At 37.7% G+C, this 16,390-nt stretch overlaps 1 protein-coding gene across 3 annotated transcripts; it reads right to left on the bottom strand.

Moving 5' to 3' along the window:
* Positions 1 to 1,448: 1,448 nt before the first annotated feature.
* Positions 1,449 to 16,144, bottom strand: ZNF800 (zinc finger protein 800). 3 transcript variants are annotated; one of them, XM_075024971.1, is made up of 6 exons: positions 16,013 to 16,144; positions 15,201 to 15,308; positions 12,850 to 12,945; positions 9,106 to 9,249; positions 4,367 to 6,128; positions 1,449 to 2,957 (listed from the first exon to the last, which is right to left on the bottom strand). In XM_075024971.1, coding segments are annotated over exons 2-6 (2,064 nt in total). In that variant the 5' UTR covers positions 15,262 to 15,308; positions 16,013 to 16,144; the 3' UTR covers positions 1,449 to 2,956. The 3 variants fall into 3 exon arrangements, with proteins under 3 accessions (XP_074881072.1, XP_074881070.1, XP_074881071.1); XM_075024969.1 differs by having other exon boundaries at positions 1,449 to 6,128; XM_075024970.1 differs by lacking the exon at positions 16,013 to 16,144 and adding an exon at positions 15,685 to 15,835 and having other exon boundaries at positions 1,449 to 6,128.
* Between the last annotated feature and the right edge of the window lie 246 nt (positions 16,145 to 16,390).

Below are 16,390 nucleotides of genomic sequence, written 5' to 3'. Positions count from 1 at the left end.
TTAGAAGATATGTATCACTTAAAAAAAAAAAAAAAAAAATCAGACAGGCTTCCATACAGAATGCTTAGATCATCCTCAGTTCTCCGTATCTCACATTCATTCTGAATAAAAATGTCTTTTAACAAGACACAACCTTAATTCAAAGGGCCACTAAAGAATTCACATTTGTCTTTGGCTAGTCCAAGCAAAACAAGCCAAACCAATGTGCTTTATCAATGATGCAAGACTGCATCTTAACTAAAAATTCATATCCAGAGACATTAATGTGTAACCGCACAAATAAGTGCCCATACGGATCTTGACTATATTCAAAGCTTTATTACAGCTTTTCAGGATTTTTCAAAAAATACGTATTCTGTGAATTAAAAGCAAGAATTAGCAATCCTTCTCCCTTCAAATTTTTGTCTCCTCCCATTCAAGATGGTTGCATGGAAAGATTAAAAAAAAAAAAAAATCACTAAATTGAACAAGTCCATCATAATCAAATAATTTATTTTGATTATTGGAAAAAGAGAAAACAAAGCTATTCCACAAGTCAGAATGAAAAGGAGACTTGTGTTTCAAAAGAACTACCCAGCAGATTTAACCTCATGGAAAGATACATTAAAAAAAACCACAAAACCCAAACACAACCAAGTTATGGTAATTGTGAATTATTAAGCCACACCTTTAAGAAGAAATATGCTACCCAAAGCTTCAAGTAGAACAAAACAGTTTTGTAGCTCTGTTTATCTACACGGATGCAGAACTGGAGATCCTTTAGAAGAAAGCTTACCTTTGAAATAGGAGTAACTTCACCTTCACATATTTCAAGATGTATACTGCACACTTACCCAGAACAGACAGCAGAAACCACAAGGATTAGCTGAGGAATGAACAGTTATTCTATCACTACACCTGCAATTTACTTTCCTAATCTTAATACACAGGCATTCAGGAACATTTGTTAAAATCCACTCACATAAATAGCTTGACATCTTCCTTTACAAAAGAATAAACAATGATTATGGCAGTTCTTTTCTGATATTCCAATAAAAAGAAGTAACATTAGCTGCTACCAACATTATTTGCAATGCAAAACTAGGCAACCCTATTTTATCATTACAAAACCCAGCATAGCCTATCTCCTTCAATATTAATATTCACTTTTGTTTTAAAAGGATAATTAAAAAAAGTTTTTCTCAGTTAAGGAAGAGATACCTTTACAAGGAACAAAAAGCCAGGATCAACAGTGTTTTCTAAAAATATAGCAAGGGCCAACCATCAGTGTGGAGAACTGTTCACTCCACAACTGCCAAACTTTTAATAACAAAAACCCCATTTATTACAACAGAATATTACAAACAACTAGTTTCAGTGATCAAAGAGTAAAACTTTACAAAAATGCAAACACTGTAATTTCTGATTTTGGAGTGATAGATATTGCAGGTTTACAAACATGACATCTTTTTGTTTATGCACACTTAAAAGTGATTTCCAGTCTGCTTTATTTTCCATCAAATACAGTACATTTATCCAAACAAAAGCATGTACATTCAATATAGAACATTTTGAGCAACAGCTACAGTCCAGTTCCCATTCACAGTATTTTTAGTGCAATGCACTAACAGGGCCAAATATTTCTCTATCCATAAAAGTATTTTTACTCCTGATCTTGTGATCAACATTTTTAGATATATTTTATACAAAAAGTATATATGAACACGAGGCACCTCCCTAAGTAAGGGAGTGAACCTATATAAAAACATGGTATTTCTTCTGATGTACAATACCTTTCAAATTGTAGCAATTTGACACAAATCACTAAACAAAATATTTTCTAAAAAGTAAAAAAAAAAAAACCAAACCAACCAAAAAACCCCAAACCACTGACGCATGAAACCTGCCAAGAATTTCATAATGGTAGGCATGCGACTGTTTTACTACACTCTTGATTAAAAGGTTAAAAAAAGGTATCTAAAACATTTTCCAAATTATACAAGTCAAGTGCTACCTATAGTGGTCATTCATGATCTTGAGAGAAAAAATTTTTCAAGTTTCTCCCATTCTATCCTCCCTTTGTATTAATATTTAATGAAATAAGCTAACATTACAAGTGGTTGTGCACAGATTGTCTGTCTATAATACATCAGCAAATATTCACTACCTTCATATTAACATTAGTGTGTTGATCTTTCAAAAAATAAACTGAAAAAATAAACTGCAACTATCATTAAAGTGCTTGTGTATAATTTTTTTTTTAAAAATTAAAGAATAGAGGAATGTGGATATTCTTGTAAACTTCCTAGATGTTTACAAAGTTTTCCTATGAACCACATACGGAAACAAAATGGAGATCTTTGAAGCAATTTCAGTACAGTGAAATTCAGAATGTCCCAGAACTGGGAAATTAGTCAATATGAACAAACTGATGTTATGGCAAATACTAAAAATTAGTACAATTCAGCCAATATACACTACATTGTTTGCTCTCATACATTCATTTGTAATAAATTTAAAACAGTATATAACACATTTGCCAAAGTAGGATATCACACAAAAGTTAGAGCTGTTCATCAATTAGCACTACCAGAGAGGACCAGTATGCACAATGAGCTCTCTGAAGATGATTTTCTAAATGAGGAATAAAAATCTTCTTCCAAAGCTGCTGTTCATTAACTTGCTCCTGTACTTTTTTTCATTTCAGAAAGTTTGTTCTATACTGTGTCAAACCTCAACTGCATAGAGGTCACTCCTAATTTAGAAGCACATGTGCATTTCAACTAATTCAGTGTTTTGGGAGGAGGCACTGTCCTACAAGCAGGCAGAATAGTTACTAATTTAGTAAGAAAACAACAGCTTATGAAAATATTTCCTCCTTATAGTACCATTATCAAGATATTAGCGGTTCCAACAACAAACTAAAGTCTTTTTCATTCAAATGAACTCCAAACTTTCCGAACATCACTTGAACCTATCTGAGAGGAGAAATGAGAATAAATTAATACTTTGAGTTTACCCATATAATTCTGTTTTAAATTACAAAACATAAATAATTTATAAGGCTAAATTTTTAATTCTTGATCAAATTGCAGAAGTCACTCCTCCTCTTAAATTCAGCAAATTCAGGGTCCAGCTCAGTTCATTTTTGAAGTTCTGTCCTACTTAGCCAGGATTTGTTACGAAGTCACAAAAGCACCAGATTACAACTTAACATAGCTGGATGGCAATTCACTACAAAAGCTGAACTCGCATCAAATTAGCTCCTGGGAAATAGCATTTCAGAGTTGAAATATAGAACAAGGCACATATACTTGGTTTTCTTTCCACCAAATACGCTAGAAAGATAATTCTGAATAAGGATGTTAAAAACTCTTACAGGTATCATTATTGTCTCTCTTCATTATAATTTTTTGTACAATCCCCCAACCTTCAGGCATCAGTTGGTCATTCTGAAACACAAACTGACCGCATAGATACATTATTTCTTTTTTTAAAAGGTCATTTTAAAAATAGGCCATCTTTAACATGAAGGCTATGGAAAACTGCGAAACTATGAATACAACCCTTCCAAGTGTAAAAAAATTCCCAGGGTACCATATAAGCAGAAGTTTAGAAAAATCTTGGCCAGGCTTCTACGCATACTTAGACTTAAAACAAAAATTCTTGCTGAGACTCAAACACTTTAAAAAAACCAATGACCAGAAGACTCCAAACCCGTGCTTATATAAATAAGCATGAAAAGAATCAAATCCTAAATTTGATGATTTTAAAGGCGTTTGTAGGCACCTAACTCATACTGATTTTAAATCAAAGCAACTAAGCATCCGAATTACATTCAAAAAACCTGTTCTATGTCCTTTTGTTGACAGGGCATAGGCAATACACGTTAAAATTTAAAAAAAAGAAAAGGGACAAATGATTATTTCAATAAGTTCATAGGGATTCTTTCTGTCAACAACTTTTACTGTAGTACCTTTAGTACTTCTTCAACTGGGTAACAGACAAGTTAATTAACAGGTTAAGTTATTCAAACCAAAGTATTGTTAATTTTAGAAAATTACTATTTTAGAAATGTACATATATTAGCTTGATTACAACAGATGCCTTAAGACAATTTAAAGAGTTGACTTGGTACAGTTTAATCCATATTCTATTTCAACTACCTACAATGACAAATTTAGAAATTAGCTCTTTTCCAAAACACTAAAAACAAAATCTAAGAAACAAATTTGACATCTACCTTAGTATTTAAGCCACTAAACCATAAAATCTATGGAAAAATATATTTTCAGAAATAAATCAACAACAGCAAAAGAAAGGCAGTGGATTTGTTTTGTTTTTTTTAAAAAAAAAAAAAGACAAAACACTTTTTCTTTCTCCTCACCAGACAACAGCTTTAGATCTTGTACTTCTGCCTTTGGTTTTATTTTCTTCAGGTGAATGAGATACATTTGCTTTGTGGGTTTTCTTATGATGTTCTAGGAAAGCTTTTCTAGCAAACGCTTTCCCACATTTATTGCATCGGTGCAGAGAAAAGTTTTTTGTTACTTTTACTTCAATACCAACATCAGCTCCTTCATACTTTTTATTGGGAGAATTAGAGGTGACATCCTGTTTTGAACCAATCTGTTTTGTTTCATCCCTCTGAGGGCCTCTTTTTGTCACCTTATTTAGAACAAGATCAATTGGCTTTTTTATTGCTCTAATTTCTAAACTTGCAGTTATTTTCCCAAGGTAGCGTGGTGACTTTTTATGAACTACAGTTATATGCCTTATCACATCACGTTTGCGACGCGTTTCATAAGAGCAGAGTGGACACCTGTAGTACTTAACATAAATGTTATTTCCATCTGTGTGTAATTCAATGTGTTTTGTCAAGTTCTGTTTAGAAGTAAATTGGCGTTTACAGAGTTTACAGTAAAGCTGCTTGAAGTCAAAGCCAGCTGAAAGTTTTGGCTTCCTGGTTTTTTGCTGGCCACCTGCAGCAGATGCATTGGTTGATTTAGAGGTTGATTTAGAGGCTGATTTACAGGTTGATTTAGTGGTTGATTTAGAAGTTGATTTAGGGTTTTCAGGGTCCTGTTTAACTTTATTTTTCTGTGCTGACGGTGTGCTCTTTTTCTCATTTGAATGATTTGTTCCCTTTAATTCATTCTGCGGAGAAAGGGCAATGGAAGGGGGTGAAGGTTCTACAGAATCTGCTGGTTCAACTTTTACTTTTATTTCTGTGCCATTGGCAGTATTGTTGGGTCCTTTCTCTCTTTTAGAGTTCTTTCCAGAAAGAGTTATCTTGTGAACAATTTGCATGTGCCTTTTCAGCATTATTTGTGAACTATATTTTCTCTTGCACAGAAGGCATTTGCATGCAGTTAAATTGTATTCAGCCTTTGAAGACGACTTTTGTTTTCGGGTCTTAAAAGATTTTTTAGCAGAAACTGTATCCAAGAACAAAGGTTGCCCAGGCTTTGTAGCTATATCAGGAGTAATGGAATCCCTTCTTAATCCTCTATGAACTTCATCAAAATGCCTCCTTACGTTGGCTTTTGTAGCAAATGATTTATAACATACAGGACAACTTCTACCTAATGTTACAAGAACATTCTTATTTCGTCCTTTCGCAGAGCACTGATTTGGTTTCTTTTTTGTTTCTATATACTTCTTTAGCTCTTCCATCTTTTTTTTGTGTACTTTTCGAATGTGCCGGCGTACACTGCGTCTGGAATGAAATTCTTTCCTACAAAGGCAGCATATCAACTGGTGGCCAAAATCAGAATTATCCAGAGAGTCCAACTCAGGATTTACTGCTGGAGGCTGTTCTTCAGGAGTAGGTATTACCTTGTTTGTAACAGGATCAGCAGGAGGCAATTCTACAGTCTCCCCAGCTGGGACTGGGGCTGGAGCTGAAACAGTCTTGGGTTGCTCAGTGCTGGGCTCCTGTATCTGTACTGGAACTTGATCAGGGGTACTACTACTATCTATGTTCTCATCTGGGCTATCAGTCCTTGAAACATATTGAAATACAGCATTCTGATTAGTTTCTATAGGTTCCAATTTAATTACATATTCTTGCTTATCTACCCTTGGATAGATTGCTTCCAGGAGGTCATTTATGGCTTGACTCTGTTTATCATTTATATCTGGGAGGTCTGTGAAAAGAAGCAAAAGTATTTTTTAATGATTTGGTAATTTCAAATTTTTTAAATTTCAAAGTATCTTTTAACCACTGTGTCAATTCAGTCACCAAATTTGCACAAATCCTGTATTTTCACTATTTTTCTGAGTATTTATACTTAGAGGCTTTGAGTAATCATTGTTATCATATCATTACGAGTTACTTTTTTATTACAAAGCCAATATTGGAAGTACACCCTTCTAGCATGCTAATGTGAAAGTCACCCAAACTAAAAATTGGTTTGCCTGGAATTAAACTGATCTTTAAAAATCTGTATCAATTGCAAAAATAATGCCATGTGACTGAGCTTGTTCTCCAAGTGCGCAACTAAGACTGAAATATCATTAGAAACTGATTTTCCTACTGCTGGAAATGGGCATTCTCAATAAAGGAATCTAATTCTGGAAATAAGCTCTTCTCTGTGAATCCTGAACAGTCCTTCTTAAGGACTTAAGAATGAAATGCCTGTGTAACCTGAGCACTGCATGAAGATATAAGTAGGTAAGAGAGAACTTAACTTCTGAGGCAGGGAAAGCTTTTAGTAGTACCAAAGCAGTTAATAGGCTCAGTGATACAGTAAGATAGTAAATGTTAAGGACAGAAAAATCCTGTATTACTCAGGGGAAAAAATTGTACTAATTTCTCAAAAGAATGAAAACTGAGCCAAATAAGTTATTTTAAGAAAGGATAATTTCACTGAGGCTCACCAAAGGTTCATCCTGTGTTCTGCCCTGATAATGAGTTGGAGCAGACTTAAAAAGCAAGAAAGAAGGATACAGGGATTCTCCTTGTTTGTCTGATGCCAGTATACTTCTCAAGCTGAAGTCTGCCTTTAAAGTACTGTTTTAAAACACCTAGTTTCAAAAAAGTTTATTCAAATGCTTTTGAAGCATTTATATTCTTGGCTACCACAACGTTAAGCTGTGGGGTTTTGTTTGTTTTACCAGAAATACTGATAATTTTACTGGCTGTTTAAATTTGCTGGATATCCCACAGTTTTTGTATTATGAAAAAAAAAAAAAGAAAAACAAATGATTGCTGTTATTTACCTTCATGTCATTCATGATTTTACAGGCATCAGTAATACCCTGTTTTTAAATGCCAAAGTAGTTCAGTGATCTAGTTCCCAGCATGATATGCTAAGCATCTGCACTGGCCTAACTAAGAAGCCAGGGTGCCACAGCAAAAAGGTGAGGCACTGAGATGATACAGCTCAAAATTATCCATGGTGATTTGAAGATACAATTCTTGGTAACAGCTAATTAAAATCCCACACTTAGAGTTGTTCCTTTCACACTGCCAGCAATACATGAAAAGAGTGTCAGTAAAAGAAATATGCTGTTTTGTTGCTCAGAACTCATCTTTTAACACTGAATTTTTAACACTTTTTGCAGTCAGTTTCAAGGAGGACTATCCATGTAATTTTTAGCAAGGGTAAAAAGTCCTTCCTATTTTATAGCACCTTTTCAGACTACTTAATGACTACACTAACAGAATACATCTCAAAGAAGTCATCAGGGAATAGTCTTTGGAATTCTTCACCATGGGGACACTAAACTTTTATTCCTACCTCTTGTTCACTATCTTTTAATTTTATTTCTTGAAAAAAACTCCCACTTTCTTCAATAATCATCATACTCAATTTTACATAAAAAATGAGTATTTATACAGTTTTATTCAGAGCATGTAGTATTATTCTCTTCATTTGTACCCCTCCTAGTGAACACTGAAATATGAAACCTAACCAGCCAATTAAATGAAAGCTAGAATGTCAGGAGCTGGATGGGAATCTTATTTTGCTTAGAAACTTCCACATCTAAGTCAGATGCACTTCTGACCTAGCTTTGAAAATACAACTCATCCCTTTTCACAGAGAAGCTCTCTGACTCTCTGCAACTAGCTAAGCATACTCCTTTAAGGAAGGTGACAGTACTAGTCTTTTCACCTTCTCGTCACAATGCTAGCTGACACAATGTGGGACAAAAATCACCTAAATAAATTTCTGTTCATTCCTAATTTTTGAAATGTTGAGGCAGGAAGGCATTAATCAGGAAAGAAAAATCCTCATTGCACCTATGTCTACCTAGTCAAGAGATCAAGACAATGAGAAAGCTTTACAAAGCATTTTTGAATGCTGGCACATTTCCAAATTACTCAGCTTTACTCAGATCAACAAAAAGTCATCACTGGAATGAGACTTTAATAAATCTCTTTTTTCCATAAAAATATACTACTTTATTTTTTCCTCATCATTTCAGTTACTTTCTTTTAATAATGAAGTTTAATTTCTGCAACACAGGTGGTGGGCTAGGCATGATCACATAGAATATCTTAGAGCAGCTGAGGTGAGGCAGTGGGAAAGAGATACTATTATTGAAGCACAGGTCCTTAAAGAAAATGGTGAACTTTTAGTCTGTGTTTCATAATGAGTAAGACTGGAGGATTGCATACATGACCCTGAGTGCTTCCCAAGTACAAGAGAAAATAACGGATACTGATCCAAGCCACTTTACAGGATCCAGCTGAAGTCCATCAGAGCTATGCTGATCTAAAACTGAAAAGCCTTGTTAGATCCACATTTTTCTATAAGATTAATTTCCCAGTCCTTTGGCATACATTTTGGTATCTTTCACAGTAAAGAGGGAAAGACAGGGAAGAAAAAGGGAAAGAAGGAATAAAAAGTGTTAACAGTGACACTCTTCATTAAAAGGCTGGACATATAAACTAGGTATGAAGGTATGACATTGACATGGGTCTTGGTTGTTAATGCATATGAAGTCAGTGCTGTAGCTTCTTTACTAACATAAGAGTGATCTACATATGTTACTATTGAAATTTAATTCCACTTTTTTTTGCATTTTGTTTCTGGTGTGTTTGTATAAAAGATACAGAAAGATAAGTTTCTCAACTTCAGGTAGCTTTATTAAACACTTTCAATTAGTAAGACTTACTATCATCCATCTGGAGACTTGGAGGACAATAGAACTTTTTATGAGTAATTAAATTTGGTAATCCTCTGAAGAGACTTCGGCATAATTTACACTCAAAAATGGTGTCCACGTCTTTTAATAAGATATGTTTAAGTTGTTTAGTTCCTGTAATAAAAAAAACGTTACACTTAAGGAAGGTTTTCTGTTCATCTTTTAATTCACATCATCCCACGAAAGTAGAAACATTTTAAAACATGACAATTATAACAGCGTTTTATCTTGTGTTAATGCTACTTCATTGCACTGTAAACTTATGACACATACTCCAAGTTTCACTACAAAAACAAGACTAGTTTGAAAAAAAAGAAAAAGTCAAGGATTACGCACATTACAGTTTACTGGGAGAGCGCGATGATAAAAACTAACAGCTAATATTAGGAGGAGTCCATACTACAGTATCAGGTTGCTGCAATACAATTGCCCAAGAGGAAAGAATAAGCACCTAGAGCATTTAAAGAAGCCTGCAATATTTTTTCTTTAAGCTTATCCAACAGCACTAGGAAAACAAAGAGATACACAGCTATTTCATGTAAAAACAGCACCTAGTAAGGCAAAAAACTAAAGCATACAATAAAACAAAGAGAATAACAGGTCAAGAAATGTTACTACATCTACGTATCTGACCCAAGATCAAGATGAAGATGCTTAGGCAAGAAAGTAGAACTGTAGACATATTTTCAGCCTGCTGAAAGGAAAATATATATAATTTAAGTCAAAAAGCTTTCTATTAAAACATAGGCAGTGTGACAAAATATGCAGGTTTTCCAGACTATTATACATTGTGTATTAAAAAAAAAAAACCAAACCAAAACACAAAGATACAGTCTGATCTAGTGTTGCTGAGGTATTCCAGCTCCTGCTTTGCTTAAAGAACTAAAGGATTCAGAGTTTAAGTTACACTTCAAAACCACTCCTTCATTTCTTATCTCACGAAAATTATGAACGGAATGCCGACAATTAGCAATCGATTACTAAATGCTGAATGCTTACCCACTCAGATTAGAAAAAAACACTAGGTAACCAAATTCAGCTAATTTCTCTAACTTGATTTTTTTCTTACAATGGAATAAATCAAAATTAGTCCAATGAGCAAAGTAGAAAGAAACTGGACCAAAAATAAATAATATCAGAAATCTGTGAAACAGCATCAAGACATTCTTCAAGCTGAAATAGAAGTTCAAGTTCCCTGTCATCACATACACTTCTATTAAGAATTCCTTCTAAAGATCAAACTTGAATCACACTTCAAAACTATTTCCTGAATGAAACTCTAATTTCATAACAATAGTTATTCAATATGAATGGGCCTTACCAAGACAACTTTTTATTTCTTGGTGTAATAATAGTACTGCAATATTTTTTATGACCGAGTTTTATAGCTAAGCACAGCGTCTTCTCCTTCGTCAACAACTGCTTAAAAATGGGACCCAAACTTGACTATCTGAGGCTACCATCCAGTTTCTGTCCTCCCCTACACCTTTCCTGGGCCACAGCCCTAGCCTATTGTCTTTTACCCTCACTCCTCCTTCTTCCAAGTGTTACTAACCTCACCTTCATCTGACCTGTATTTTTACAAACAGACTACTGGACAAATATTTAGATTTAGTGAAAACCCCAAATTTAAAAATTGTACAGAGTTCCTCCAAAAGCAAGCTGTTTACTCAGATTTCACCAACCAATGTTTGAATTTCTGCACATAAAGAAAACTACTGTCAAAAACCCAGCTGAACAAAACTGAAGATGCTCCATGTAGATAAAATTCCAGTAAGTTACCAAACTACAATTCAAACGAAAGGCCTCCAATTTGGCAATAGCACACAATAAATCAAAGTTTGGCCATGCTGTTGATGCATGCCCTAGCCACAAAGCCCCCTCCCAAACAAAACAAAAAAATCATCTAATTCTCCACTAGTTCCCAGTCAAGGGAAACACAAGTCCCTCATCCTCTCTCCTGTTATACTGGTATTTCAGTCTCTTTCCATTCAGGACCGAAATGTTTTTGTCTAATCCAAATTATTTGGCTTAAGAATTACTGGGTGAGATTAAAGTACTTATGACATACTGGAGGTCAGACTAGATGACACGGTAGTCACTCTGGCTTCAAACCATCCTTATGCAACTATGAAGCTTTTCACTGGTGGGAGTAAAAAAATAATTGGTCCTTTTGAATTAAACTGTAGATCTTTAGAGACTTCTGGAAATAAATTTAAAACATCCACTGGTTTTGTGGACACAGCAGGCAGAGGAAAAAAAAATAATCCTTTCCTTATTCTTCACTAACTGCAGACTGTGGCAACAAGCAGTCAGTCTTCTGCCAGCATATGCTGCCTTCTCTATTTTGTAGTTCCATCTAATTGGGGCAGGTGATACTTTATCAAATTCTGTTAATATTTGTAAATGTTGACACTAGAATAACATCATAGTCACAGGAAATCAGTACAGAACATTGGTTATTACAAATACTTCTCTGGCAGAAATACCAAAGTTTATGCCTTTAGCAAGCAATTTCATTTTTAGAAAAAAAAATTAGATTCAACTTCATCTGTTATTCTTAATGCTTTGTATGACAGAAGCTTCTGCTAAATCTGCTTAAATAGTTATGGACGATACTCTGGCTTTAATCCCTGTTTCTTTACCACAAGAATCAAAATAGTTTCCTTCCATAACGAAATGTTGCTTGTTCAAAACTAACCAGTAAAACCTTGGTCTAAGTCCTTTTGCTTTCTGTCCAACTTCCCTGGTGCAGATGAGTGAAGATGTCAAGGTAAACTATCAATTTAACACCTGTCAGTGAGGACAATCCAGAAGTAGCCCAGAGACAGAGTCCTTGCACCTAGTTCGCGCTATGACCAGTAGAGATTCCATTAATCCACTTCAAGCAAAGGAAGCCTGCCATGCATACCTGAGGCCTTAGGCAATCTCAACCAAACTAAAAAAGGTTATTAATGATGACTCTCACATCCAGTTTTCCTTCTTAAGTTGTTGAAATGCTAGTGGAGAACTTAAATATTGTGCCCTTTTACAAGACCCAGCCCAGACATGCATCCTATTACATAGCAGTGATGATTTATACATGAAACATTTCATACATATAAGAGCTCAATGTGGAAAAATCTAGAAACATATAGATAGTAGCATTAAAGACACTGCTTTAATTTTGTAGTAACTGCTGTGTTCTTGCACCAAGGGTTGTGAAAATAAAATGTTTGGCTTGCCATATGAGAAGTGTAGAAACAGCTGGAAAACATTAAAGGTTTCAATCATCTCTGGCATGCTCACCCAAACGCTCAGTTGTTATTCTTACATTCATTGCTATGTATTGCAAATCCCCCAAACAACCAAGGAACACCTTAAAAGTAACATGATAAAGCAGTTTTAAAAAGTTCAAGGTAAATACTGAATTTTCTCTTCATCTCAGAAGTTTTAGGATAAACTCAGCAGGAGTAATAACAGCAGGAGGGATGACTCAAAGCAGAACAACAAACTAATTTTTAATGTTTCTGAAATATTACTATACAGCAGGAACTGTATCTCCACTACTTTATACGAAAACCCTTATTAAAATGAACAGCACCTAATTCCAAAAACCTACCAATGGTTTGCAAATATGTAGAAAGTCAGATGTTGGTTATTTTAATATACTAAATATATATAACTCTTCTAACAAGGTAATGAACTTTTAAAAAGTTAGGCATAGTTTCATACCTGATCGAAAACACTCAATGATTTGTTGAATACCAGATTTTGATGTTTGCAGAGGCTGCTGTAATAACGGAGGATCACCAGGTTCCAACAGATGCACTGAAAAATATAAAAGGATAATAAGCCATTAGAGAACGCTCAGGTGATTTTTATTAAGTTATGGATTTTCCATGCACACAGTAAACTAGCTAAAAAGAAAGGCCAGAACTAGAGTAAAAGTTGCCTTACTCAAAAATTTTCATCTACATTGAATTAAAAAACAGTTAATACTGAATTTTCCAGCCATGATACCTTCTGACAGTTTGCTGTCATTTTGATTATTTAAAGAAAAAGTGTAAAGCTGTGTGTATCAAACACAAAAACATATAAGTATATAAACCCAAATTAACTCACTAGAAATTTCCATCAATTAAACCAATTCCCCAGAACAATCTACTTGACTTCCACTGTTCAAGCTGAAACAGATGTACAAAAAAGCATTACCAAATACGGTACTTCACAGCATACTATGTGATTTCAATGTTGCCAGTACACACCTAAGCACTGAATTCAAATTTAAAGTAGCAGTGATCAGAAAAAAAAGCACAAGCATAACTACGTAGTATATACCAAAAATAGCTATTATATTTTTAACAAGCAAAACCACATTCAAGAAATGCTTCTGGTTCAAGCAAACTGCTGAAGTAATACCTTATTTCTGAAGTTTCATTCCACATCACAGTCTTTGTAAAATGTATTGCAACTTAAACATTCATTGATCAGGATGATTATTAGTTATTTCAACACATAGTATTTATGCATGTGAAAATTAACAGAATTCCATTGCTTTATATGCATATGGCAGTTAAGCTTTGCCCAGAGGGAAAACCAAATCTGAATGAATAAGACCACTTATTCAAGCATGTGTTTGCAAAATCCTTAGTTAGGTCTTCTTTTTACTTGCTTATTGACAGAACAGCTAGCTTTGTACTGCATAAATTGGCACCTACCTTACCCATTTGGTTTGATTTTTAACACCATTGTAACATTTCCATTCTTAAACGAAGCACTGAGCATCTCTAAGAAATTTATTTTTGATAAAGAGCAGTAGAGGCATAGTATAAAACTATTTAGAAATACTAAATGCAAATAGATTAAACACATTTTGACAGGAAAGTTGTTCTAAAAGTTGTAAGGTTATAAATAAATTCAGGCTGAAAAAGAACATCAGAAAGAAAAGCAGTCCTAGAAAAGAACGATAGAATGAACACCCCACTCCACTATGCTGGCCCCATAATATACTATTATATATACGAACACGTAACAACCATTACAAATCAGCTAATCGTTTGGGGATCTCTGACACAATGACATATTGTATTCTACTAGCCCATTCCCTATTCTTCAAAATAGTATATTTTGGTTTGTATACCGCCTCTAATATGCATGTGCAACACCCACTGACATCAAGAGGAGTGACATACGTGAAACAGACATAACACGTCGCTGTTATTTGTAAGGCAAGAAAAGTATTTTAGCTTTTTTAAAGCATTAGAACAACTCAAAACCATTTCATCTTAAACACAAAGAAATGTTTCTACTAGCTGAACAATACCTAGTCTCAAATTACATTTAATTAAAGGAGCATTACCAAAGTTGCCATGCTCACGCTTTCAACTATTAATTCCCCAAACTGATGCCTTTCTTTTCAAAACACAAGTGAAAGCATCCAAACAACAAACTCTACAACAAGGCAACAAGAAAGGAACCAAATTCCCTTTTAGGCTACCAATTATAACAGTAGGCAGAACAATTACAAAAAATCTAGCAAGTCAGCTGAACCTTCTAAGTATTCATTATACTTTCCACTGAAGGCATCTTCCACGTCACACAGCAGTGGAATGCAAATAGCTGTTTCAGGACTTGGGTTTGTTGGGTTTTTTCCTTCTCTGAGAATAAGAACTCCAAGTCCATCAGAGCTCACCAGAGACGATGTAAAGTAAAAATATAAACAGCAAATGCAAGAGGTTGCCAGGAACATCATTTTACAAAAAGTTCAGAATATTACACCTTCTGGAAATGAAAAGGTCAGTTGTTTTACAGCACTTCTTGCCTTCCTCTGTTCATTGCATACAATGCCCATGTGGTGGCTTGCGGATTATTACACATCCTGCAAGAACTGAGAAATTATTTTCCTGAAATAATTTCAACGTGACAGTTTGAGGATATCAAAAAACCATTTCCAAACAAAATTCAGAAACTTTTTATATCCAAACCTGCCACTAGTGACGCACATCTGCAACACCACAACAGCTCCCGCCAGCTTTTAAGGAAGGAGAGAAGTAAAACAGCCAAAGCATCGCGCACCACTGTACCTGGTTCGCAGCACCCATGGTGATGGTGGTCAGTCTGACAACACTTGTCCCTTAGAGGCATTTTCCGTGCGCACGACCTACTTCCCTTCTACATCCAGCAGCTCGCTTCTGCCAAAATAAGCAAATTCACCGTCAGCCCCGAGGAACCGGCGGCTCAGGACAGCGCTAACCCCGCACACCCACTTCCTACAGCGGCACCGCCGGAGCAGGCCGGGAGGCAGCGGCACCCTTCGCGCAGCAGAAAGTTTCCATTGTTTACAGCAGGTCTCACAACGCCCTCTGCAACGGCCGCTGCGGCGAGCCCGGCCGCCCCGCTCAGCTCCGCTCCCTCCCGGGCTCCGCCACCTGCGCCTCGGCCGGCGGAGGAGAGCCCCGGGCCGCCGCCCTCCCCGCCGAGCCCAGCCGCCCGGCCCCGCGCCCCCCTCAGCGGGCGGCTCCCGCCGCGCCGCTCTCCCGCCGCCCCTCGCCGCGCTCCGTCCCCCACCTCCCAGCCCTCCTCCCGCAGCCCCGCCGCCGCCGGGACGGCGTCCCTCAGCTCCCGCGGGGGTGTGCGGCGGGGGGGCGGGGGAAGCTTCGCCCCCGACAACCAGCGGCCGCAGCCCGCCCGCCCGCCGGGCCGGCGCCCGCCGCGGCGCTGCCGGAGCCGGAGCCGGAGCCGAAGCCGGAGCCGGGCGCGCCCGCCGCCCCGCCACGCGCGAGCCCGGGCGGGGAGGGGCGGGCGGGCGGCCGGCAGGTGACAGCGGGCGCCAAGGGCGGCCGCCGCCGGGAGAGGGAGGGCGCGGCGGGCGGGCCGCCCGCGGGCGAGCCCCTACCTGGGAGAGGACGGCCGGCTTCCCCCTCCCCGAATAAAACTTTATTCTCCCCTGTCCCGCCAGAGCGGCGGCCGCTGACCCCGGAGCCGGATGGGCACAGGGGCAGGAAGTGACTGCGGCCCTGGCGGCGAGGGGCCGCGCAGTGCGCAGGCGCCTCGCCCGCCGCTCTCCGCCCCCCCCCCCCCCCCCGGCCGGGCCGCACAGGTGCCGGGCGACGGCACGCGGCGGTGGCGGCCGTTGGGCGCGCGGCGGCCGTTGGGCGGCCCGGCCCGGCCCGTGAGGGGAATGCGGCGCTGGGCTGCGGCGGGACGGGGCGGGGCGGCTGGGCGCTCCTGCGCCGGCGGAGGCGCAGAGGCGGCCTGAGGCGGAGCGCCTCGC

The sequence above is a fragment of the Buteo buteo genome, chromosome 4, assembly GCF_964188355.1.
Source record: "Buteo buteo chromosome 4, bButBut1.hap1.1, whole genome shotgun sequence".
Lineage (NCBI taxonomy): Eukaryota > Metazoa > Chordata > Aves > Accipitriformes > Accipitridae > Buteo > Buteo buteo.
The sequence above is the reverse complement of the archived record's forward strand: the minus strand, read 5'-3'. Positions and strand labels throughout refer to the sequence as shown.